Source organism: Fomitiporia mediterranea (assembly GCF_000271605.1).
Source record: "Fomitiporia mediterranea MF3/22 unplaced genomic scaffold FOMMEscaffold_19, whole genome shotgun sequence".
NCBI lineage: Eukaryota > Fungi > Basidiomycota > Agaricomycetes > Hymenochaetales > Hymenochaetaceae > Fomitiporia > Fomitiporia mediterranea.
In genome coordinates this window covers 459,796-484,815 of record NW_006760404.1, presented here as the reverse complement: position 1 = coordinate 484,815, position 25,020 = coordinate 459,796, and the positions used below count along the sequence as shown (strand labels likewise).

The window sequence follows — 25,020 nt, the reverse complement described above, 5'->3', positions numbered from 1 at the left end:
CCCTACTAGTAAATCCCAACTTTTACTTACCAGTTTAAGATCCTCTCTAGTTTAATTAATACTGTCTACATTTTTTTTGTCTGGTCTAGAGTCTTTCTTTCAAATAATAGTACTCCTCTCTGACATGATGAAATGTTGTTGAGTTTAAGGAATCTAACAGCAAATGGGGCTTAGGTTGGACACAGACAGACACAGACACAGACACAGACACAGACACAGACACAGACACAGACACAGACACAGACACAGACACAGACACAGACACAGACACAGACACAGACACAGACACAGACACAGACACAGACACAGACAGACACAGACACAGACAACACTAACCAAGGAACAGTCAGAAAGAAGGACAGAAAGAGTATATAGATTGGTAGACAGGTAGGTAGGTATGTAACAGAAGACAGAGGATGAGAGACACAGATTTAAAATTAGACTAAACGAAACGACAAAGAAAGGAACAGAAATGATAAAAGCGAAAAGGAATGGGAAGAGAAGGGAAGAAGAAGAAGAATGAATGAACAACCGTAATAATATATGATATCGACCAGTTCAACAAACAACAAATAAACGAGTAACCGTAATGAACGTCACTGTCACCCTTCCTCCGAGTACACCTCCTGCCCTGTCTTCCTGCGCCGCGCAACGAGTTTGAAAAAGTAAAAAAGAAGTGAAAAAGAAATATGTGTAAAAACACCACCGTCTAACTCGTCAACCACTGTCCACTGTCCATTACTGTATCCCGTATTCCATATCTCACATCCCATACCTGTATCCCCCAATTATCCCAGATACCCTCCTACCCCACACGCCCTGCTCCTCGCAATTACGCATTAACCCCGAAGGCACGTGACTCAGCCCCCAACGCTCGCGAAGGGCGCCTCTTGAATGTATTGTAATTATTGTGACCCTGCCCTCAAAACCAGCTACATCGACACATGATGAAATTAATCCGCGCGACCAGCCCCAAAGCCGCTGAGATTTTTCGCCACGCCGCAAGTGGGAAGTAGGGCAGATCAAGGAGAGAGCCAGAACCAGGGAAAGAAACGGAGAGAAAGACGGATGATGGACGACGGATGGACGGATGGAAGACAGTGGACGGTGGTGAGAGCAACGGACAGCGTTCCCGCGCGGCGCGTTAACACTCCTCGTTACTTCTTCTTCGGAGCCTTACGCGGCGTTGGACGCCCACTCATGTTCATCGGTCCATACGGGTATTTTGCTTTCTTCTCTGCTGGTTTCAGAATCTATAAATAACCCAAAACAAAAGCCCATTAATAAATATTCGCTTCCGATGCATTGGCGATGAAGTGAGCCCAGAAGTGTAGTTACTTACCTGGAAGGAACACAGCAACGTCTCGTCCACACTCATCATTGCGCCCGCATTATCAAACTCCCCGCAGTAATTCGGTGCTGAAAACAACGTTACCAGCTGTCGTTTTGCGAAAAACTCATACCCGTCTTCAACGACCTAATAAGGAAAAAGAAGCTTAACTCCGACAAATCCTAATAAGGATAAGCACCAAAAAAACGATTTAACCCACCTGATGTGCTCGACAAATCAAGTCCATATCATGTTTCTGTAAAAATCGTGATACAACGTCCGGTCCAAACGTGAACGAAACACCACGGTCGTTTTCTGACCATCCTGTAATATCTTTATCGGGATCTGACCATAAAAGGTCACACAATAGACCTAATTAATATGCGGCGGTGTGTGAGTACCGTAACCGTCTCAACGGCTCGTAATCCCGAGTAACTGCCAAAAAGGCTCACCTGTGTCAGGAACATCCGTCGGTCGCATCACACGCCTTATTTGCTCCATCGACATTAGGTCCGGACTTAATCCACCGTGCATCGTGAATATCTTTTCGTCGATTATTGCGGCAATTGGTAGACAGTTGAAGCAGTCTGTGAACGTTTTCCAGAGCTTGATGTTGTATCTACGTTTACCTACGAGTCAAAGCATTCAGCAAGATGAATCATATCGACTATAATAGGATAAAACCCACATTCGTCATAGAACCCGTAAATTCTGTTGATACTAGCACATTCGTGGTTGCCTCGAAGAATAAAGAAGTTTTCAGGGTACTTGATCTTGTATGCGAGGAGTAGGCAGATGGTTTCGAGCGATTGTTTACCACGGTCAACGTAGTCACCGAGGAAGAGGTAATTTGCTTCAGGAGGGAACCCGCCGTATTCGAAGAGCCGTAAAAGATCGTAATATTGCCCGTGGATATCGCCTGTCGAGCAAATCCCGCGAATAAGAACGCACTGTCATCTAAGAACGATCATCGTCACTCACCGCATATCTTTATAGGTGCTTCAAGTTCGAGCAGGATAGGTTGGTTGATGAAAATCTCTCGAGCCTTCGTACAGAGGTATTTAATTTCGTATTCCGCGAGTTGCACGGGCTTCCCAGGTCGATTTCCTCTGACTGCATCACAAAGAAAGAAGATATCAGAACGATTTGAAGTGAGTGGGATGGAGATGTCGCGGAGGGCCGGGCGGACGGAAAAGATAACGAGCTCTGACACGCGCGATGATGAATCATGCACACAGCAACAACACGTAGCGCTGATGGACCCGCGAAGGCCACGCACAGCCTGAACGACGTTCCAGCAGTCATCGCAAATGAGAATTATACTTCACTTCCTTGATTTTCCCAATGTACGAGGGTGCAGTACGCCACCCAAAAGTTGCGGTAACATACGAGCAAATCGTCGCGCACAATCGTGTGCTCCACCGCGAGCCATCCCGTCTTGTCCCGCGACACACGCATCTTCGACCATACCAGGCAACAGAAGAGAAGCAGAATAACGAGAACGTACCCTCGAGTAGCCTGTCAATGACCGAGTCAAGATCGATCTCCGTTGTTGAGTCTGCCATTTGTTTGTAAACGTCGAGTCGTCGCACGCGCTCGCGGTCAGGAGGTCAAAGGGCCTGTATCGAGCTGGCGAACGCGGTGGTAGAGAACGAATCTATGCAAGATATATAGAAGACAGAGTGAGAAGATGAGCGGGTATTGAGCGTCGAGGAGAGCAGGACCTCTTGGAGTTGCTTTTCGGATAACGCGCGAGGGTGCGGGCCGACCTTGGTGAGAAAGCAAAGAAAAAAAGCGAAGACTGGTCGAGGCTTTCTTGCAAATGTGCCAACCAGCGGCTCCTCGGATAGGCTGAGTACTGAGCAGGACGACGAGGAGAGAGATCGATATGGGGTGGCTTGTTGGGGAACACTTGCACGGCGGTGGGTCAACAAAACTCGCTGATTGCAAAACCCACCGCTCTCTCCCGGCAGTCGTCCGTGGGAAACAACACACCTATTCTGGCTATCCCTCCTCGTCTACGCATACACACTATAGCACAGCACTCACTGCCAACAAAAACGTGCTTTTAGTCCTATGCTCCCTTGTCCTACCAGTGCACACGGCCAATATACAAACAAAGAATACGCCCAATTTCGGCTACTCTTGAATTTTCAGCAATTTATCTTCTTTGACATTAGTTTTATATTTTATTATCCTCGTTTATTATGCCTTTGAACGCGCGCCAATGTACACTCCAGAATTGCATCACCAGCACGCACGCTTCTCCAACCAAGCTTCAGAGAACTCCCTAATAGTCCGACCCTCTCCGACGAGCACTGCAGGCATGCACATGTGCTCCATGCAAGGCTCCCTCGATCCACCGTATGTCAGGCCTAGAACCGTATTTCGGGATGTTTCCACCGACAGAATACAATCATTACGTCTCAAAGCTTGTTGTCATCCTCGGTGTAGACCAGTTTAAGTGTCAGAAGACCAATTACACGCCGCGGAGAGTATTCACATGTTCATAATGTTTCTACAAGTAGTCACGATCATCAAGAAATCAAGAAAACTTCAGTGGTATCACATCTTTGCATTGTACGATCCCTGCGCTCAGTTTGTGAATCTGCTCATGCGCTATCTACAAATGGACATTATAATCGAGAGATCAAGAAAACTTCTGCGTTATTTGTATACATCGAATTTTAGATACTCATATTTCTCAAACACTGTTATCAGACGCTCGAAATCTGCAATGACATGACGTAGGATCGACCATACAGCAGGGAAGCATGCACCTACCAGCAAAGTTCTTGCCCATTCCGTGTTGCCGGACAATTCATATCCCAATTTATAAACACTAAGCATAAAGAAAAAGAAAAGTCATCCAGCATCAAATTAACTGGATCATCTCATATCTAAAGAAAATTTCCCAAAACTATCCTCCTTACTTCAACGTTCAGAAGCCAGTACGATGAAACAAAGCCTAGTGAACTTCGTCTGCAGGGAACCACACTTATTATCTTATTATTGATAAGCTCTTGCACGGAAGAACTGGAAAAATTAAGTGCGGAAGCAACTTTTCCCGCACCCGAGAAAATTTAGACGCTTTGCATTGAAGGTGGGTCTCGTGACGCATTCATTACTCCGATTAAAAGTTTTTGAAATTTCCGCTACTCAGCCCCTACACAAAGAAAAAAAAACGTGCATAAAGGTCTCCAAGTTGCTAAGAATAAGTTGATTAGTCGACAGCGGTTGCACCGTTGTAATAGTTCAACGTCTCGTCTGCACAACCAGCCGGAGTCATATAGTCGTATCTAAACAAGCAAGAGAAAGTAGGAGAAGTAATCAGTCTTTAATTCACGCATATATACAAAAAAGAACGAAAGAAAGAGAGTACTCACGGTCCAAGATTGACATTAACACTAGGCACACCTGTCCCACACGCAAGGAAAGCACCATTATTCTGACGTGGGATTCCCGGAGCAGTCCATGTTAACCCATCACCCTGGAACGCCCACGTCCCCGTCGTTTCTTGCGTCGTGGCGAAGTAAGTTGGGAGGTACGTCGCTGTGGAGGCTGTCGTCGTGTTCACTATTTATCGCCAAAATATGTGTATATGATTTCATTAGTTTATGTTAAAATCGGAATGAGGGATAAGGAGGCGGTTAAAGTGAAATGAATGTACGTACCGTTAAGATAGAGAACGCTCCCATCAGCGAGCTGCTGTTCAACTTGACCATCGTTCAACTGGAACTGCGCCGCAGAAGTGTAGCTCCCGAATACAGCAAGTCCGGGTTGTCCAGACACTGCAGACTGAAGGTAGGTGTGGAAGTTGGGTTCTTCCTATAACACAGCACAAACACAAAGATGAATATTTGCGCGTCAGCGACCACTTTACAGAAAAGGAAAGAAAGAAAGAAAGACGGAACTGACCACCGCACGAACCCAGAGATTTCCGGGTAAGAGCGTCGCGCCAGCGGACCCTGCAGTAGCAGTCCCAGAAGGAATCGAAGACGTCGCACTTCCACCGCCGGGTGCAGACGAAGAAGCGGGTGGTGAAGCGGGAGTGGAAGTCGGTGCAGGAGCTGTTCCTTGTAGGCACTGCCAAATATCATCAATCAGTTAGCTCTGTTCCCTCATCACATGCGGTATTAAAGAAAATGACGAGAAAAGGACATACCTGACTGTAGTACTGGTTACTAACCGTACATACCCATCCAGACGGACAAGCAGTCGGCCCAGTCCATCCCTGCCCACCACATTGACCCCACTGTGGGGCTGTGGCCTGTGCCATGGCACCCGAGATTAATGCGCTTGCGAAAGCGAGTTTTCCGATCATAACTGCACTGTTGTATAGTGTCTACTGAGTCCTGGGGGTACGCTCTAGTTCGAGTCATGTTCGCAGCTCTTATACTGTTGGAGAAGGATCCCATTGTTTGCGGGGAAGCATCGGAGATGAGTTGTCTGACGGACATACAGAGCGTGCAGACAACGCGAGTCCGAAGTAGTTCGAGACGTTTGCGAGGTAACACAGAAGTCTATAGAGCCCATTGGATAATCCGAGGCTCGGACATTGAATAGAAAGAAATGTCGGAAAAAGCTCGAGTTACAGAGAGATGGCGCGCTGGCAAGTCTTCCAGAGCCCCAGTAGATACATTTCATTACTTCGATCCCGGAGTTACTTCATGGTCGCAATTAATAAAGTCTAGATAGCTTCACGGAGCCGAGGTCACGGACAGAGCAGAAAGTTTGGGACCATCCTCCTTTATTTTTTTTCTCTGCCCGAGTCGAGAAAGAAGATCGCGGAGCTTTAAAATCCTCACTTATCAAATCCGCGTACCGTCGTCGATCATCCAGAGTCCAGACAGAAAACTCAGCACTCAGCGACGTGCAAGTTGGACACGCTGTAATGTCAACAACAGCAATCCCCAAGCTCATCCAGCGCTTCCGCGCCCGCGAGCTCCAATGCTTCATCAACCGCGGAGGCCTCCGCTCACCCAACCGCACCAACGAAGGTCGCACCCCACTTTACATGCAAAACATCAAAAACATCGACGTGAAGAAGGACATTCGTATGGGCGTACCTCTGCATAACCCGTTCTTACCCAGAGCACTTTTCAAGCAGGAGGTAAATGTTGAAACAGATGAGAGCGCGTTTCCTTTTGGTTCGTTAAATTTGGGTAGTGTGGGGAAGGGAGGGAATGGGAAGAAAGAGAACGGGAAGAAGAAAGAGAGGAAAATGTGGGCTCCTCCGAGGTATTCCTTACGTCGTCAAAAAGAACTCGTCAAAGCTGCTCGTGCGTCGGGAACGCTACATCTCTTACCACCAGGTCCGAAATTGAGCCTCGAAGAGCTCCAAGAGGCAAAACGTGAAGCGAGGAGACGCGCAAGGGCTGCAAAAGAGACATCTCTGAAGGTCCAGCAGAGTATAGCTCGGGCAAAAGCTGCGAAAGCAAACGCGTCAGCGAAAGATGGAACCACCACTTCCTCGGCTTCGCAGGACGTAGAATCTCAAGAAACCTCTACCCAACGACCATCCTCAACCCGCTCCCACCAAAAAAGACGCCAGCCCCGCTGGCTCCTCCGCACCCCCCAAAACCTCTCCCACCGCCGCACCTCCCCCACCCTCGGCTACCCAGGCATAACCTTCAACTGGACAAGCAAAGGCAAAGACAAACTCCACCCCAAACCCCACTCCCATTCCTCCCTAACAATCTACGCTACCCGTCGTCGCATGTTCAAAGGCCACAAATGGGAACGTCACCTCGCCAAACGACGTGCTCAGATCGCTGTTAGGATGAGGGATATGGATAAGAGGGTTGAGAGGTTTAAGAATGTGCGTTCATTTTTGATTTTTTAATAATTTTTCGTGATGAATTCGGGGGTTTTTTTTATTTATTCTGCTATTGTGTTACCCTTGGGTGGTGTGCTGATACTGACTTTCACTTGTTTTGTGTAGGTATACGTGAGGAGACGCGCGAAGCCGCTCAAACCTGCTGTACCGCGCAAGAAAGAGTCGTTACCATTCTAGTTTAGAAATTTAATCTCGCTACATCCGCACCTCAAACGTCAAACAATACAACAATACAACATCACCTACTACATGCTAGTCGCGCGAACAAAATCCTTACATCCAGATAAATGCAATCGTATGAGTTAAAGTCGCAAGTACATCGCGTACCGACCTAGATGCCTAATAGACCGAGCAACGTAGTTGAGACACGTCTTTGACAGTGACAGACAATAAGAAATCCTTGCCTAACATGAGACGTGTTAAAAGTCCTTTATTCTGCATATTTATTATAGTGCAATTCCGATACAGCATAAGAAAATAGACAAAAGATACAAAACATAAGATACATAAGATATTGCTACAGCAAACCGGAAACAGAAAAAAAAATACACCTCATGCAGGGAATTCTGAGTACAGAATGTAACGTTACACAAAAAACCGGTACCAAAAACGAAAGACACAAAACCAGGAAACAAAAAGAACCCAAGAAATCAGAAAAACAGAAAAAGCGAGAGTCAATCTCCTCACACCATCTCATCCCCCCACTCCTCAAATGATGATTTATCATTTTCGGCTACCTCCCAAGTCGAGTCTGCACCTCAATCAGCGTCCGACGAAGCTCGTCCAAGTCCTTCTCGACGTGACTCTTCCAAATCTGTATATCAATGTCATTGTGGGACGGACTACCAGAACCAGCTCTAGACTTCAATCGGCCTGTCTTAATCCTGTCCACCCCCAAACCTGATCTTGGTCCTGATCCTCCAGTTGAAGGACCCATGAGAACCGAAGACCTCGAACTGCTCGAACCAGGATATGAGAAACCAGAAAAAGCAGACCTAGACCCGTCAGACCCATCAGAAGGCGTCGCACTCGTCAGACCACTCTCTCCATCCTCATTCAACAACTCCAACTCTAAGTCCATATCATCATCAACGTCAAATAACCCCTCCGAGATGAACGTCCACCTCTTCAACACCCAAACCATCATCATCCTCGCATCCTCTTTCCTTACCGGCCACGACGCATCCTCATTCACATCCTCCGGTCTACTATAGAACAACGGCACAGCAAACATCTGCGCGATGTCCTCAATTGAGAGCTCGTTATGCGGACATAGCGGTAATTGTGAGAAGAACGAGCATAGGTAGACGAGAAGCGAGAGATGGGAGGGTGGTAAGAGCCTAAAAAACGCTCTTGCCAGCGCAAGTCGCGGCCGTTCTCGAATCGCGTCGATATCCGCATGTGCCATAGCTGATAATGTTATAGAAGGAACGGAATTGCTGAAGGGAAGCGCCTCATGGAATGATGACGAACGAAGGTGAGGAGATTTCTGTTTCTTCTCGCCAAGGGTTGGTGTTGAGAGGAGGATGACGGAGCTCGGTCGAGTGATGCCTGCTGCCCTCCCTGGAGACATACCTCGAGTATCTTCTCCCTCGACCGCTTCTGCTAGTGCCTTTTCCATCAACACACTTGGTCGCACGCATAAGTCGAGCATGGGTTCAAAAAGTGACTCGTGCCAAATGGCATGCGGCAATCCAGTGATATATTTTCTCAGAAGTGCACAGATGTCTTCGGTATTCTCTTTGCGGAGAGATACCGAACGTCCGAAGGAAGGCCCGATGTCAAAAGTTGTGGTGAGCTTGTCCAGACGTGCCCGACTAGGTGCGGTGCGGAATAGACCTGAGACAGTCATCCCTACGACCATCATTAGATGAGGTTTCAATAGGAAGAAAACATGAGTGAAATAAGCACCTGTTCTGTATAGCTCCTCTACACAAGCACGGACTACGATAGGCAGATCATTTTGATAACCTGCCAAAGTGTGTACGCATGACGCATAGCGATGCGTGCGGGACAGAGGCTGTCTGAAGACACCTGAAGATTGGCAGTAGCGTGAAACAGAGCGTTCGTGCTACATGTCAAAGATGACTTACTGTGCTCGGGTGGAATCACCTCCCTCATTGCCGTCGGTTTCCTCCAGTCTGTCCCAATCATCAGCCCTCCCCTGTCCAGTGAGCCTAAGTCTATAAGGGGACTCAAATCTCCGTCGTCACACTCCATCCTGTCATCTACCTCGAACTGATAATCCGCCCTATGATCATCTAATAATTTCTCGATGTCAATTAGCATCTCAGCAGTCACTGAGGCGAGGTGCTTTGATAAGCCGTCACCGCAAAAGACATGGTTATACCGCCTCAGTAAATTATTGACACGTGCCAACTGCTTGTCCGGACTGAAAGACGGTGCAAGCTTCACGGGTTGGAGATTAATCGCAGTAAAAGCTGGTGAGCCGGACGTTGCAGAAAAACATGGGGAAGACGGCGAATTAGGAACAGGCGACACTGCAGGGATGACGAGTTCATTTCGGCCGCCATAGTCAACTACGGAACGTGGCATAGAGTGTGAGACAGCCAATGTGCCTTCATTGCAACCTGTGTCATGCAAATCAGGGGAGCGGAGGCTTGTCCCGAGCAGCAGCGTAAGCTCGCTGATTATATCCGGACAAAATGAAGATTAGACACTTACAAACTGCCTAGATCATCCCCTAAGTCATCTTTTCTGGTTATATGGACATCGACAAGAGCCGCACTTTGCGGTCTTGAACGAGGCTTTGCCACCGAGATAGTATCGAGAGTCATTCCACACGCTCGTGCCTGCCTGAAAGTCTCAAGATCCAAGTCCTTCTGACACTCGAATGAAATCGGGAAGGACGGCAAGAACGACTCGCAGCCAGGAGGAGAATGCCTGACAGCCGACGGGCTGTATACCACAGTATTTGCAGGTAACACCGATACAGAATTTCTACGTCTGCAATCTTGTTGGTAAGTCGGCGAGGGTGGGTCTTGCTCAACATCAAAATCCATGACATCTTTGGATGTGGAACAGTATCCTACGAGAGTGTAAGCATCAGACCTTGTAGGTAAGAACATGAAGCTCACCTCTTAGAGGCGAAGAGATACAAGGCAAACTAGCCCTACGGTACGAACGGCTCTCCATTCTCCGTTTATTGCCTATAGCATGAAACGACTGGCAATATTCCGGCGAGCCTTTTGACCACCGTGGACGTTTCCTCGGACGACGCGAAGGAGGGGACGAGGCCAAGCGATACGAGTTGCCACCGCTGGAGGGCTGCATCCGAACCCTGAACCTGGAGGAAGGGGTTTAAGAGAGAGAGAGAAAGTGAGTGTAGCATGGCTCGGATGGGCTGCAGACTGGCATGTCTCGCATTGTTGATTGACCAAGACCAAGCTCGTCGGCGATGTCGCACTCGCAATCCGAATGCAGATGCAAGGCAAGACATCCCGACTCGGGTCCGACAGTGACGGCTCCCGAGCATGTGACCGTGTAATTCAATTACGCGACGTTTATTTGCCTTGCACTCACCTGTTCTATCTGAGACTATTTCACACAGCGACGATTTTGACACGATAAATAGTACTGAAAGATACCAGCTGCCGTCCTTGTCTCTACGGCCGCGTTGATTCTCTCTTATCTCATAGAAGCAGCACCAACACACTTCCGGCCCGCTGAAGTTTATTTCTCTGTGTTTAATGGCCAGTTTGTTCAGAAGTCCTCTCCAAACTCAACACATGACCGATTAACTCTCAAAATCCGGCACGTTTTAACTGCATATAAGTATAACTCGGGTTTGTCTGTCATGGCCGCTTCGGCTGGTACAGCACAATGCATGCACTTGCGCTAACTGTCAGTCTGCTTCTGTTCCAGCTCATTCACGCCGTCTATGCTATTTGGCCTCGTCCTCGTTCTTTGACGTCTGGGACTCGAGCACTTCGCCTCGCCTCTAATTTCTCCATTATCGCAAATTTCGAACCTACTCCCGACATAAATTCAGCTATCACACGAACTTATTCTCTTGTCCAGAATGACAAACTGGGCAGACTCGTGGTAGGAAGGGGTTCTTCTGATACACCAGCTGTTAAGACTGCAGACGAACTCGACTCGTTGGTTCTTTCACTCACTCATGACTCAAATGGGTCCATATCGAGCATCATGTCAGAGGCACAGAAACCTCTCTCGGAACGGGATGAAAGCTACTCGTTGACCATACCATCTGACGGCTCTACAGCGAGTCTCGTGGCAAATACTTCGCTTGGACTGTTCAGAGGACTAACGACCTTCAGTCAAATCTGGTATGACTTCGATAATCAGACGTATACTCTGAACACGCCGATCACTATTGAAGACTCCCCGGCTTTCGTGGGTATTCGCATTCATTAGTAATGCGGAAGCCGTTGTTTTGACTGGTGTATTTGTTAGCCTTATCGAGGATTTATGCTTGACACTGCGCGGAACTTGTAAGTGCCTAACTCTCAACTAGGATTCGAACTGAAGTACCATCTAGTTTCCCAACATCGGATATCAAACGCACGCTGGACGCAATGAGCTGGGTCAAGGTCAGCCTCCAGTAACATTCACAAGCAGTGACTCCGACGTTAATTTCGTTCTCTTGACTCAAGATCAATACGTTCCATTGGCATATCTCAGATAGTCAGAGCTTCCCGCTCCAAGTTCCAGGATTCATGGAACTATCGAGGGACGGTGCGTATTCGAACGCGTCGATTTATACAGTCGATGATGTCCAGGACATAATAAATTACGCCGGAGAGGTGTGTATCGCGCGAATTAAAGTCGTTCTGTTCTGATTTTATTCATGCGGTTGCAGAGAGGGATAGACGTTCTAGTCGTCAGTCCTAGCTTGACAAGCACGCATTCGTATCTTATGATATGTTAAAGGAAATTGACTCTCCAGGCCACTCAGCAGCCATCGGCGAGTCTCACCCAGAGCACATTGCATGTTTCCACTCATCACCCTGGTCAACCTTCGCCGGCGGTGAGTTCTTCAATTCAACCAATACTCACCGCAAAATCGACTCAGTTCAAAACTTTCGTCTTACCTAGAACCACCATCAGGCCAACTTCGCATAGCCTCCCAATCAACAACGAATTTCACCGCCTCCCTCTTTTCTGCCGTCGCCAAGTTATTCCCTTCTTCCTTACTTGGGACTGGTGGGGACGAAATCAACGAAGCTTGCTACGCTGCGGATTCCGAGACGCAGGATACATTGAACGCTACTGGTAGGACGATTGAACAGGCGTTAAATGACTTTACTCAGGCTACGCATGGTGCGTTGAGAAGTGCTGGGAAGACACCTGTTGTTTGGGAAGGTGAGGTTAAACTTTGAACGTCGTGTTGTGATTTATAAATATATTGATTATGTTCTTGATTCTGTAAGAGATGGTCCTTGAGCATAACGTAACACTATCAAACGATACGATTGTCATGTAAGTAATCGAGGTCTACCTTTTATCTCGTTCTATGTCTTATACGAGGTGTAATAATAGGGTATGGCTTTCCTCTCAGGACGCAGCCTCCGTTGCGGCGAAAGGTTTCCGGATTGTCCTTGGTCCACAAGATTATTTCTATCTTGTGCGTACATTTCCTTCATGTCTTCTTTTTCTTGACTCGACGACCATTTCTTGTTCAGGATTGTGGGGCGGGAGGGTGGTACGGTGACGATGTTTCAAAGTACGCATATACTACCCGGATATCATAGTGCGTCCGAATGTTAACCGGTAAAATACTTGAAGCATTGGGTGCACTCCATTCAGAACATGGCAAAAGGTACATAAGTAGTACCATCCCATCATAAGACCAAGCCGTAATACGTTCCTTATAGGCATACTCCTTCGACCCCTATGCAAATCTAACAACAGACCAACGAAGCCTAGTCCTAGGTGGTGCGCACAACTCTCACAAAACCCTCTTCGATCTCCTCTTACATTCTCGCATTAACATTGATATTCCACTCAGGCCAACAACTTCTCTGGACCGAACAAAGTAGCCCACAAAACCTCGACAGCATCGTCTGGCCACGTACAGCAGCCTCCGCAGAAGTTTTCTGGACAGGCGGTAAAGTCGTTAATGGAGGTCTGAACGTCTCTGAGGCGTTACCACGTCTTCATGAGATGCGGTATCGGATGGTACATCGGGGTGTACGTGCAATTCCTCTTCAGCCGGAATGGTGTGCGATTCGGATGGGGGAATGTGATGCGGATGCGTAGGTTGGGTTCATCGAGGTGAGTCTTCTTCTGCTGTGTAGTTAATTAGATTTAATAGTAGTTACTAGTCTTCTCTATTCTATTTAAGCAATCTATTTCTCTCTTCTTACTGTTCTACTAGGCTCCTTTTACTCTTGCACCTGCCAATTTACCTTCCCAACAACACAAATCTATATCTTCTCTCTTATGCCATACCTAATGCTTTCTTGTATCTACTCTTTCTACACGTGTACAATGCTCACCATCAACAACAGTTGCGAGTGCAGCAACTGTTACAAGTATTGTAGTTGTCATGGACATAATTACCATTTGTAGCCTTGCTGCTTGTTGAACTGGTGTACCACCAACGATTGTGCCAGTCATTGTCTCTGGCATTGCTATGATGCCAATGAACCTGTTTGATGAAGAACTGATAAGATAGCAATCCGAAGATGAAAGGGATGGCAATTGGAAAATGCGGAAAGAGATTCGTCAATAAGCATTTTCAACTCGCATACAAGAAAAAAAACTACAGACGTGAAAGAATAATGAACAGATGAAAGGCCAAAAAGGTCGGTGTGCAGCCTTGAAGATAGTGTCCAAATAATGAAATCATCCAAGGACAGTACCAGTATGTCTCCAATACCGTCAATGACCCTGCTAAGATCTAGCTTTGCTCCAGAAATAGTTAACACTCAGATGGACCGGGTTAAGAAGGCTAACAAAGGGAAGCATGCCAGGGATAACACGTGCAAAACAGAAAGTGATCTCCCGGAGTCAAGGAAGGAAAGATACAATACAAAATATCAGGAGTCAATCAAGCACCTATGTGAATCAAATTTACCCATCTCTCAGTCTGAATACCATCCCGTGCTTTCAGTCCTATCGCTGCTTCACGAAGACCAGCAGCCGCCCGCTTGTACTTCGCCTCGCCCTCGTTGCAGTTTTGCATGTACTCGTAAACTGTCTTGGCGAAAAACGGCCCATCCTCATCAAGTAGCTCCCACATCGATCCAATCACACTTCGAAATCCAGAGAACTGCATCGCTGCAGCCAAGTGAAGCACTTCATCGTGCGCAACCAGGAAAGACTGCTCAGCTGTGTGGCAGGCAGAAAGGAAGGCGAACTCTGCGTTCGGGATATGACCTCGAACAATATCGAGTAAAGTCAGTCCATGGTCTGTCAATTTGAATGAATAATTGAAGGGCTTTGGGTCTAAAGTTCCGTGACAAACGAAATGAACCCAGGTTGATCCCGAAAGGGCCTTGATCACTGCTTCATGAGATATCTTCTTACTGACGAGTAACCGGGTGCTAATCCCACAGTTCCGGATGTTTCTGATCTCCTGCTTAGCTGACTTAAGCGATGTATCCCCAATGACAAGCACCGTTAATTCCCCTCCATCCCCGCCTGACTGTGCATTGACGAGCGCTCCGAGTGTCGGAGTATATGATGAGACGTATTTATCCAATAAATACTCCGTAGTGCCATCCGTGTCCTTGAACGGACCCGCGGCGTGGAAGGGAAGCGCAGAGAGGACAGATGTAGGACACCACCAAATTCGCGATCCTTCAGCAATCCCAAGCTCCTTAAGCTTTTCGACGACTTTGGACACGACCCTATCCCATAACATCTCCAGTGCTTCAACGAGCTTCTTATCATATTCAGGCGAGTTAGCCGTGAAACGTTGTCGCGTTTCCAAGAGTTCGACATATAACTCAATGCTGTCCTTGTAGAACTCTCCATCTAGTGGGACACAGATAACTGGTTGAACTTCACGTGAGAGGATGATGAGCGCATCGGATCGATATTTGCTATGATTGACCACAATCACTGGACCCTCCGAAGCTGACCGCTGAAGTTCTTTAAACGGCGTGGCTGTAAGGAAGCTCTCAAATTTAGGAATTCGCCTTATCTCGTTGATGATCTCCTCTTGCTCATTAGAGAGCTGCTTCTTTACCTTCAGCTTCTCCTCAAACAATAACCGTTCTCTGTGAACATCCAGTGTAGATGAGCCGTCTCTGCCTAAGCTTGGATCAGACTGCAGTGCGGAAGTTGATGTTGCCAGTTTCTCCAGCTGCCGACTAACATTCCTGAACTTATCAGCGAGCTCTCTATTCGTTTCCACAAGACGATCAAGAGGTGTCCGAAGACCGCGCATCTGCGACCAGAGTATACCCCTTCCTTGCTCGAGCAGCTCAATCGCTTCCTCCAGCCTATTTCGATGTATGGCATAGGCCACCGCTTCCAACGTGAGTGTTCTGTAGTCGCCTTTTCCAGTAAGAAAGTCGTGTTGTGTATGAAGCGTGGGACTAACAACGAGGGAACGTTGAAGAAGCAGCATCGCCACCTTGTAAGCCCTAGACGTGGTATGGTGAGCATGACTTCGAGCAAGGTCAGCCCATCGCCTGGCCACCTCGATACGCACCACCGAGCTTGAAAACTTATGCTCGGCAGCACATCCGAATAATTGCATACACTCTTCGAAATCGTCCAAGCTCCCAGACTTCTTGAATTGTGAGAATAATGAAATAGCCAAGCTGGCCAGCGATGTGGAACGATCGGGATGACCGTCGGGTCGAAGTTGCAGAGCCTCACGAATCATCTCGATGGCCCCATCGAGGTCTGCGGTGCGTCCAAGCTGGTCAAATCGCATTTTAAGAGAAGTAGCAAGGTTATTGAGAGAAATGGAACGATTGGGATGCCCATCGGGTCGAAGCTGCAGTGCAGCATGATGCAGGTCAATGGCCTCATCGAGGTCGTTAGTCTGTCCATGCTGCTCAGATCGAACTTGGAGGGAAGCCGCAAGGTTAGTGAGAGACATGGAGCGATCGGGGTGGCCAGTGGGACGAAGTTGCAGTGCCAAACGATGGTACTTGATGGCTTCATCAAGGTCTGTCGTCTCTCCATACTGTGAAAATCGGCCTTGAAGTGAAGTTGCCAGGTTATTCGGAACGATTAGCATGGCTGTCAGGGAGAAGCTGTAGGGCGGAGCGATTATGTTCGATGGCCTCATCAAGATCAGCAACCTGTCCAGTTTGTTCAAATCGGATTTGAAGGGAAGCTGCTAGGGTGAAAAGAGACGTGGAACGATCGGGATGGCTGTCGGGTTGAATCTGCAGGGCAAAACGATTCAATTCGATGGCCTCATCGAGGTCCGTGGGCCGTCCATGCTGTTCATATTGAATTACAAGTGAAGCCGCAAGATTATTGAGCGACATGGCACGATAGGGATGGCTGGCAGGTCGAAGTTGCAGTGCAGCACGATGATGCTTGATAGCCTCGTCAAGGTCTGTCGTCCGTCCAAGCTGTTCAAACCGAATTTGAAGGCAAACCGCTAGATTATTCAGAGAGGCAGAACGATCAGGATGACCGTCGGGTCGAAGGTGCAGCGCAGCACGATGATGCTCGATGGCATCATCAAGGTCAGCGGTCTGTCCATGCTGTTCAAATCGATCCTGAAGGGAAGTCGCTAAGTTATGAAGGGACATGGAACGATCGGGATTGCCTTCGGGGCAAAGTTGCAGTGCAGCATGATTCAGCTCGATAGCCTCATCAAGATCTGCTGCCCGTCCATACTGTGCAAATCGAGTTCGGAGGGAATCCCCGAGGTTATTGAGAGACTTGGAACGATTGGGATGACTGTCAGGGAGAAGTTGCAGGGCGATGCGATTATGTTCAATAGCCTCATCAAGATCTGCAGCCCTTCCGTTCTGTGAAAATCGAGTTGCAAGAGCAGCTGCAAGGTTGATAAGAGATGTGGAACGATTTGGATGGCCGTCGGGGCGCAGTTGCAGGGCAGCACGATTCAGCTCGATGGCCTCGTCGAGATCAGTTGTCAGTCCGTGCTGTTCAAAGCGAGCTTGAAGGGAAGAGGCAAGGCAGTTCAGAGACATGGAACGATTGGGATGGCCGACGGGGCAAAGTTGCAGAGCGGCACGTTGATGCTCGATGGCCTCATCGAGGTTCGCAGACTGTCCACGCTGTTCGAATTGACTTTGAAGGGAAGCCGCGAGCAAAATCAGAAACATAGGACGATCGTGATGGTCTTCGGGGAGAAGTCGCAAAGCGGCACGATGATGCTGTATGGCCTCCTCTAAATCCTCTATGCCACCGTATTGCTCAAATCGCGTGTACAGAAACATTCCAAGACTATTCAATATCTCGGAGCGCCTAGGATGTTCTACATGACATAGTCCGAGTGCAATACGGCCATGGAACACAGACGCGTCAAGCTCCTCCTGTTCCCTTGAATATTCAAAGCGGGCCCAGTGTTTAAGAGCCAGTTTGTGAAGTACATCACGAATCAATTCGAGGTCCACATAGTACTCCATGTTAGCACAGAATCGCAATAACCCTATTCAATGGTTCCACTTCGTTCAGTTAGCCTGTGTGTTTAGTTATAAGAGAAGAAAGCAAACTACGCAGGATACACTACCTGTAACGCTCCTTTGTCCTTGAAGCCACCTTGTGTTGCCCACAATGTCTTCTGCACAAACGCTTCTCTGCAGATCTGAGGGATCCTTCTCTATCTCTCGTTTGTGCCAAAGTACGTAGATGAAGAGATCAACCTGCAAAAAGTGGGTAACCAGCCAATACTGCTGTTGCTGTGCTGTATACGACACGCGTCGATGCAAGGGACGGTATTTGTGCTAGAAGATGGAACCTCGGTTTAGAGCTTGGAGGAAAGATAGGGCTGAGGGTACATGGTGAGTACTTATACATAAGTCTGGCCATGCTGGAAACGTGCTGAAGCCGTAATACTAATAGAAGTTTGATGTTGAGGATGGGATTCGATGTCAAGAAAGGATAAACGCCTATTACGTAATTTCGTTCGAACAGTGTGCCACTATGTCTTGCAACTTTCTCAAATTTGTATCAACAAAAACTCAAAAGCTAATGCATGCTAAATAATAATCGCATAGATTTTTGCGTGCAAGCTGCCTTGCAAGTTTTCTGTCTGCCCAGCTACGTGAGTACGTGTATGATCGGAGCTTGAATCGACTCGGCTATTTTCTAGACTGAGCCTGGCTGACGTATCCGATACACCTCCTTTGACCTTGATTTTCCTGAGTTGCGTTCCATTCAGTTATCTATTCCAAGAAATCGATATCGGGCCCGCTAGTATTGCACGTATATGTGCGAATATCTCACTGTTCTGAGCTATATATAGAGTGCGGCGGACCCGGAGCGGTGTATAATTATTCGACTGAATTCTGCGGCAGAAGAACAGCCACGAAGCAGTTGTATCTTGTGCTCTCCGATATGTCGACGCCAGCCGCATGGTCTCATGACGATGTTTTCTTCTTCTCTAGTGCGGTTATATAAAGCAAGGACAGTTCGCGCTGGCCATTGTCACTGACAGGGACCTTCCTTTGCTCGTGATGTTGCTGTATTCCATCTCCTGTCTTTTTGTCTTGCTATTGCGAGCTCATGATGTGCATGCTATATGGCCGCGTCCTCGTTCTGTGACGTCTGGCACCCAGGCTTTGCGCCTTTCGACTAACTTTTCCATAGTACCGAATTTCCAGACGACAGCTGATATCGATTCTGCTATCTCTCGTACCCAGTCTCTCATTCAGAACGACAAACTGGGAAGACTGGTGGTTGGAAGAGGTTCTTCGGACGCTTCAGCTGTCCAGTCTGCTCAGGATCTCAGATCGCTGGAACTATCACTGACAAACAACTCTACCGGTCCAGTATCGAACATTACGACAGAAGCCCAAAAACCACTTTCAGAACGAGATGAAAGCTATACTCTAATTATTCCCTCAGACGGCACCACAGCGAGCCTCTCAGCAAATTCTTCACTTGGGCTGCTTCGAGGATTGACGACGTTCAGTCAAATCTGGTACGATCTTAACGGAGAGGCGTACACGCTAAACACGCCGATATCTATCGAAGATTCCCCAGCATTTGTGAGTGCTTCTAATTTTTAATAGAAACATATAAAGTATGCATTTACTCATGTTGATTACCAGCCATATCGAGGTTTTATGCTCGACACCGCGCGAAATTTGTAACAATATTCCTTTCATTCTGTGGAACTCAGCTGAAACACCATATAGCTTCCCGACTTCTGCTATCAAACGGACATTAGATGCAATGAGCTGGGTCAAGGTCCGTCAATGTGCATATAGCTTGCGACAATTTCGGACTGATTTAATTTTAGATAAACACCTTCCATTGGCATATTACGGATAGCCAAAGCTTCCCGCTCCAGGTCCCAGGATTCATGGAATTATCGGCTGCCGGAGCTTACTCAAATGCATCGACTTACAGCCTCAGTGACATTCAAGATATCGTGAGTTACGCGGGGGAGGTGCGTATATCTCAACTCACATTGCGTAATTGTGCTAATTCGCTCGCAGAGAGGCGTTGATGTCCTTATTGTTAGTATCTCCTTTTCATATCTGTGTGCCGCTTTCTCATAAAGACATGAAGGAAATCGACTCGCCAGGACATTCGGCCGCCATCGGCGAGTCTCACCCAGAACACATTGCATGCTTCCATGCGTCGCCGTGGTCATCTTTTGCTGCAGGTAGGCCTGTAAATCGAACTCAGAGGCTAGAGGGACGTAATCCCGATAACTTGACTTAGAGCCACCCTCAGGCCAATTACGCATTGCTTCCCCGTCCACCACGAATTTTTCTGCTTCGTTATTCTCTGCCGTTGCGTCCATGATGCCATCCTCCTTGCTTAGTACGGGTGGTGATGAGGTCAATGAACCCTGCTACGCAGAAGACACGCAGACCCAGGCTGCACTGAACGCCACTGGGATGACGATCGAGCAGGCGCTCAGCAACTTCACTCAGGCGACGCATGGGGCATTGAGAGATGCAGGGAAGACACCAGTTGTTTGGGAAGGTGCCTTCCTTTTACTTCGTCGCTGCTCGCTATTTCAATTAGCCACTTACCGGGACCTACCCACTTTGTCTGCAGAAATGGTGCTTGAGCATAACGTCACGCTAGGAAACGACACAGTTGTCATGTACGTCCATCTTCCCATTCCGTGTATCGCGTATCTGTAAATAATGAAAGATGCTGATCGTTTTGAAAAATAGGGTATGGATATCTTCGCAAAACGCAGCTGCTGTTGCTGCCAAGGGCTTCCGCCTCGTGCACGGACCATCCGATTACTTCTACCTTGTATGTCAAATACTTAATGTTTTGTTGAACCGTTGTACTCATACATCAACATTGACTTTCTCATAGGATTGCGGAGCGGGAGAGTGGCTAGGAAACGACGTCACAGGGTAATGCTTTTCAAAAGCCTATCTTTCCACACACCTGGGAATCTTATCCTGACGGATACATGTCCACAGGAATAGTTGGTGTGATCCCTTTAAAACCTGGCAGAAAGCCTACTCCTTTGATCCCTACGCAAACCTAACGTCCGAGCAGAAAAGCCTCGTTCTAGGTGGTAAGTGGTGGACGCTCATTACTCTCTGTAGCTATTTCGCTGCACCTTCGCTCTATTTCTCATCTTTCTCCGCCGTTCTCTTCTTAACTGTGTAGGTCAGCAACTTTTGTGGACCGAACAATCCGCCCCACAAAACCTCGACAGCATCGTCTGGCCGCGCGCCGCGGCCTCCGCTGAAGTCTTTTGGACAGGTGGAACCCTCACAGATGGCGGACTAAACGTCACCGAAGCCCTTCCACGGCTCCACGAAATGCGGTTCCGCATGGTCCAGCGCGGCGTCAACGCTATCCCCCTTCAACCCGAATGGTGTGCGATTCGTCCGGGAGAATGCGACGGGTAGTTTCTGATGGCGGGAGATGTTTAAGGGTGTTGTTCTGTTGGCTGGCCGCTGGCCCAGTGGAGTTGGACGATGATTGTGCTTTAACACGTAGTATCACACAAGGAATTAGAGACAGTGACCAGTGTTTTATTAGGATAACGACGTGAGGAGTCTACATGAATGCATCAAACCGTACCGCATCGCATGCACAAGGATGCAACACGTCCGATCTGAGTTCGATAGCAAGCTAATAGTGATAATGGATGATAACGCAAAGGATAAATTGGAGTGAGGGCTATGAGTGTGCAATGCTAGGTCAAGCGAAAAGCGTGTGTAATAGTACAATGTTGCATGGAAAATTCAGGTATTCGAGTCTGCAAAAGACTTAGCTAATGAAGTCAGTCGACTTGTCAAGCGATACATACCTCGTAATGCAAATTGAGAAGTGGCGCTGAAAATATGAGGCATCAACGAAGGTCTGTGTAGACAGATAAACAAATTCCAAAAGTATACCGTTATCCCATGTGTAGTGTGCTGTAGAATGTGGAATTATGGTATCCGAGTTGGTGCCATAAATCGTGACAGAGCAAGGAACAATAAAAAGGATATCGCGAGAACAAAATAATCAATATTGACATTACCAGCGAAAGGCGAAAATGAAGAGCGCAAGCCAAAGCCTTGGAGTGATTCACTCATCGCTCTCAGAAGCATTATCATCTTCTTCGTCTTCACTGTCGCTCACGGAGAAAACCAATTGATCCAATCTAGTCTGCGGCCATCGGGAAAAATACGGTTTCTTTGAAGTCATCTTCGGTCTTGCTAACGTCGTCTTCTTCATAGCTTCGAGTCGCTCCAACTCGGCATCCAGAGCTACGGTATCCGCCTCAAAGGCCCTAGACAGGTCAAGGACAAAGACAACGAAGTCGAAATCGGACAATTATGAAAGGGGCAAATGGGACAACAAACAACCACGCACCTCTTCTCCTCCTTGATCAAGAGCCATATCTTCGCCTTTTCTGGTTTATCGCTTGTGGTTTCCCATTGCGCGAGAAGGGTTCGTGATTTCGCGAGATGATCCTCGAGACGTTTTTGCTTCTTTTGGAGCAATGTACTCGGGTCCATTGATATATCGTTGAAAGATCGATTCGAGGATTCGGAGTTACGAACAGTGGAAAGACAAGAATCGGATGAACCAATGATGCTTTCAAGAAAGGCGACCGCCATATTGTTCAAGAAAGACGTTGACTTTGGCAAACCGGTCTCCTCTCCTGATGACGTGGATGATGTCGATATCGCCGTCGAAGAGAATGATGAATCCGTCGAGTCGGCTGACGAGTTGGATGAGTTCGACAGAATGGTGGAATCAGTAGCGAAGTTCTCGAATAATGCGTTTGCTATCGAGGTTGTCGATGATGAGGATGGTATCCCGGATGAGGAAGTGGAAGCTTCCGAAGCTGCATTCCTGCGTTTCTTGCTGGCCAGGACACGCTCTCGGAGCTGCATCAACTTCGCATCTGGCACGAACTGGGTGAGAATATTAAAAGGCTTCTCCGTAGATGAGGTGTTGCCTTCACTGTGGACTTTCCGCTCAGACGCAACGGAGGTATCAACTGCGGATTGATCAGAAGATGAAGGTTGACACACCTCGCCCCTCATGAGATCGCTACTGTAAGTCAAAGGCGCTACTATCTCTTGTGTAGGGGTGGGGAGGTCATCATGTGTGAAAAGCGTCACTGTAGCCGATGTTTCTATACCCGGGCCTTCCAGTGGTTCGTTGCTCGCCACACCAGCATAATCATTCGCAGGAAACTCCGGGACAACTGAAGAATCCTGTGCGGGAGACGAACAGGACAGGGAGTCCTCAAGTGAAGGGTACATGAGCTGCGGACTTTCCTCCCGACTATGCGATTCATCTTCGACAAGTTCCAGGACAGCGATTTCACTGTCTGAAGATCGTCCAGATGCATTCGCCGCAGGAACCTTGGCATGTTCCTCAAATTTCCGCTGAAGTATCGCTTGTATATCCTGCATCTCTATTTCCGCAGGAAATTGTTCTGGCACGGTATCGATCAAAATTCGATCTTCCTGAGTCTGGTCATCAGAAATCTCTCCTCCAATTTCTCCTTGCTCGTGAGTCTGAACACCAGCCTTTGCTCCTTCGTCTAGAACCTCACCTTCCTCCACTTCTGCGTCCTCGCACGGCTGATTTCGGTCTTTAGTATTTTTTTGAGCCGAATGATTGTCCTGCACAGTCGTACCAAAATTAGAAGATACGCCATAAGGTGGATGATCAGTGGACGAAGAGGATGGGACGCCTTTCAGATCGTGAATAGGCTGGGAGGGGGTTACATTTGGGGTAAGGCGCAAACTGGTAGGGGAAGCTCGGGCTGTACTAGCGGTAGATAAATGGTCCAGTTTCGTGTTGAAGTTATTGAAAGATGCAGATGGTGATGCTCTGCTGCAACTGTCGGGCCGCGCAATTGGAGTAGGAACGGCAGGTATAGGACGACATTCTGGGCGGAACCAATATGCAGAAATCATACATCTACCGTCTTCATTAATCATTCTCGGCGAATGAAATGCAGAGCAAGCCTGTCTCGATGTCGTAAATTCCACTAATGCTTTGCCGTTCTTGCGCATGACATCAACATGAAGTGGAGGTGGGTCATTCGGCAGCGAAGTGTCACGGCACCATTGCAGAATGAAATCAATAGTCCGAAGTTTCTTGGGTATATTCTCGAGCACAATGGTTCGCGATGGGTCATGAGGCACGAACTGTTCCTCGGGAACGGCGAAACGTCCGTGGTCTGAGCCAGGAGGTGTAGGCTTGCCAATGCGCCTTTTTGATGAGGCAAACACGTTGGATGAGAAGTCGCTTACGGGCTTTGATGGCAAGGATGGAAGTTGGATAGAAGCAGGATGAGGCTTCGGGGTAGTCGATGGGCAGTGAGATACTGGCCTAAATCTCGCTGACGACAGTCCAGGACTGCATTTTCGTGCTGTAGAGTCCTTCGTAGGTACAGAGCACTTTGATAAATCTTGCTTACTTCGATCAAGAGCTCCGTGGCTAAGAGGCACAGTTGTGTCTAATGGTCTAGCAGGTAATGGATGGACGAGAGCTGGTTGCGGTCGTGGAGGGACTTGAGGCGATCCTTGCCTTTGCGCCGGTGACTTTGCCTCTTCTTCGTCCTTCATACGTCTGCGCAGCCTCTTCTTCCCTTTCTTCGATAAACCGGTAAAAGGATCTGGTAATACTGGCGTACCGGAATTCGATGGAACAGGAGACGGCCTAGAAAACGGCTTGTCCCAGCCATACTCCTGGCTGCGTTTTCGCTTGAGACCCTGTGAGTGGGTCATGGTGTGAGAGTTTGACGGTAGTTGACCACCTCCAGAGATTGAAAGTAAGCGCCGTGAATATGGGACAACGGAAAAGTATACCTGACCCGAAAAGAGGCTGACTCGGGGATGACATTAGTAATATGTCAGCCTCTACCGCACCACGTTGTGGATAGTCCGAAACGTCGTAAACTGGTAACGCAATGTTCGTAGTTTGATACTTGTTGGACTCCATGGCAGAAACAATTAGAGAGTCATTAGAGCACCATTGTGGCATCCTCGAAGGGCCACCGACAAAGGTGACCTCGTCGTCATCGTCGTCATCACCGATGAGTATCGGTGCTTCACGTGTCCCCTGTAGCATCGTCCTGGTCTGTTTACAGACAGGTCACTCCCAAACGCCGGGAAAACGCTGAGTATAAATCAAGACAAAGGTGCGTTGGAGGTGAGGCTGATGGTACAAGCGAGTGTGGCGTGAGACGTTTGACTGCCGTTTGCGTCCTAATACCCACTACTTCGATTCTGAAGAATTCACGTTGGGTTCCTATCTTGTA

The 25,020-nt window shown here is 48.0% G+C and overlaps 8 protein-coding genes across 8 annotated transcripts; 3 read left to right on the top strand and 5 right to left on the bottom strand.

The window, feature by feature from the left end:
• Positions 1–361: 361 nt before the first annotated feature.
• Positions 362–3,253, bottom strand: FOMMEDRAFT_171557 (Metallo-dependent phosphatase). The gene is made up of 7 exons (XM_007271953.1): positions 2,838–3,253; positions 2,312–2,443; positions 2,019–2,249; positions 1,783–1,959; positions 1,551–1,702; positions 1,343–1,477; positions 362–1,253 (listed from the first exon to the last, which is right to left on the bottom strand). The coding sequence occupies exons 1-7, from the start codon at positions 2,893–2,895 to the stop codon at positions 1,158–1,160; spliced, it is 981 nt and encodes a 326-aa protein (XP_007272015.1). The 5' UTR covers positions 2,896–3,253; the 3' UTR covers positions 362–1,157.
• A 1,300-nt stretch (positions 3,254–4,553) lies between these two features.
• FOMMEDRAFT_98013 (carbohydrate-binding module family 1 protein) lies at positions 4,554–5,654 on the bottom strand (the record flags this gene model as incomplete). Its single annotated transcript, XM_007271952.1, has 5 exons — positions 4,554–4,629; positions 4,717–4,906; positions 5,005–5,158; positions 5,249–5,416; positions 5,496–5,654. The coding sequence occupies 5 exons, from the start codon at positions 5,652–5,654 to the stop codon at positions 4,554–4,556; spliced, it is 747 nt and encodes a 248-aa protein (XP_007272014.1).
• A 539-nt stretch (positions 5,655–6,193) lies between these two features.
• Positions 6,194–7,396, top strand: FOMMEDRAFT_24242 (uncharacterized protein). The gene is made up of 2 exons (XM_007271883.1): positions 6,194–7,151; positions 7,275–7,396. Exons 1-2 carry the CDS (start codon positions 6,225–6,227, stop codon positions 7,344–7,346), a joined length of 999 nt encoding a protein of 332 aa, XP_007271945.1. The 5' UTR covers positions 6,194–6,224; the 3' UTR covers positions 7,347–7,396.
• Positions 7,397–7,902: 506 nt separating this feature from the next.
• Positions 7,903–10,192, bottom strand: FOMMEDRAFT_137524 (Rho GTPase activation protein; the record flags this gene model as incomplete). The annotated part of the gene is made up of 4 exons (XM_007271951.1): positions 7,903–9,023; positions 9,081–9,203; positions 9,263–9,789; positions 9,855–10,192. The coding sequence occupies 4 exons, from the start codon at positions 10,190–10,192 to the stop codon at positions 7,903–7,905; spliced, it is 2,109 nt and encodes a 702-aa protein (XP_007272013.1).
• An 820-nt stretch (positions 10,193–11,012) lies between these two features.
• FOMMEDRAFT_98138 (N-acetylhexosaminidase) lies at positions 11,013–13,412 on the top strand (the record flags this gene model as incomplete). The annotated part of the gene is made up of 13 exons (XM_007271950.1): positions 11,013–11,546; positions 11,607–11,644; positions 11,692–11,743; positions 11,807–11,956; positions 12,013–12,033; positions 12,084–12,180; positions 12,249–12,515; positions 12,584–12,632; positions 12,693–12,777; positions 12,836–12,876; positions 12,939–12,972; positions 13,028–13,088; positions 13,162–13,412. 13 exons carry the CDS (start codon positions 11,013–11,015, stop codon positions 13,410–13,412), a joined length of 1,680 nt encoding a protein of 559 aa, XP_007272012.1.
• A 793-nt stretch (positions 13,413–14,205) lies between these two features.
• Positions 14,206–17,722, bottom strand: FOMMEDRAFT_171553 (TPR-like protein; the record flags this gene model as incomplete). The annotated part of the gene is made up of 2 exons (XM_007271949.1): positions 14,206–16,283; positions 16,345–17,722. 2 exons carry the CDS (start codon positions 17,720–17,722, stop codon positions 14,206–14,208), a joined length of 3,456 nt encoding a protein of 1,151 aa, XP_007272011.1.
• A 1,050-nt stretch (positions 17,723–18,772) lies between these two features.
• FOMMEDRAFT_98121 (beta-hexosaminidase) lies at positions 18,773–21,151 on the top strand (the record flags this gene model as incomplete). Its single annotated transcript, XM_007271948.1, has 12 exons — positions 18,773–19,306; positions 19,370–19,407; positions 19,457–19,508; positions 19,561–19,710; positions 19,760–19,780; positions 19,833–19,929; positions 20,001–20,255; positions 20,331–20,379; positions 20,453–20,537; positions 20,604–20,644; positions 20,714–20,811; positions 20,907–21,151. 12 exons carry the CDS (start codon positions 18,773–18,775, stop codon positions 21,149–21,151), a joined length of 1,665 nt encoding a protein of 554 aa, XP_007272010.1.
• Positions 21,152–21,274: 123 nt separating this feature from the next.
• FOMMEDRAFT_24238 (uncharacterized protein) lies at positions 21,275–24,858 on the bottom strand (the record flags this gene model as incomplete). The annotated part of the gene is made up of 3 exons (XM_007271882.1): positions 24,569–24,858; positions 21,556–24,516; positions 21,275–21,504 (listed from the first exon to the last, which is right to left on the bottom strand). Coding segments are annotated over exons 1-2 (1,330 nt in total), but the record flags the coding sequence as incomplete, so codon positions are not given.
• Between the last annotated feature and the right edge of the window lie 162 nt (positions 24,859–25,020).

Bases quoted from the DNA above. Each gene is read 5' to 3' on its own strand.
- FOMMEDRAFT_24242 (XM_007271883.1), top strand. From the start codon at position 6,225: ATGTCAACAACAGCAATCCCCAAGCTCATCCAGCGCTTCCGCGCCCGC. The intron at 7,152-7,274 runs GTGCGTTCATTT...TGTTTTGTGTAG, and splicing joins GGGTTGAGAGGTTTAAGAAT to GTATACGTGAGGAGACGCGC.
- FOMMEDRAFT_171557 (XM_007271953.1), bottom strand. From the start codon at position 2,895: ATGGCAGACTCAACAACGGAGATCGATCTTGACTCGGTCATTGACAGG. The intron at 2,444-2,837 runs GTACGTTCTCGT...TTTGTGATGCAG, and splicing joins CATTGACAGGCTACTCGAGG to TCAGAGGAAATCGACCTGGG. The intron at 2,250-2,311 runs GTGAGTGACGAT...TTTGCTCGACAG, and splicing joins AGCACCTATAAAGATATGCG to GCGATATCCACGGGCAATAT.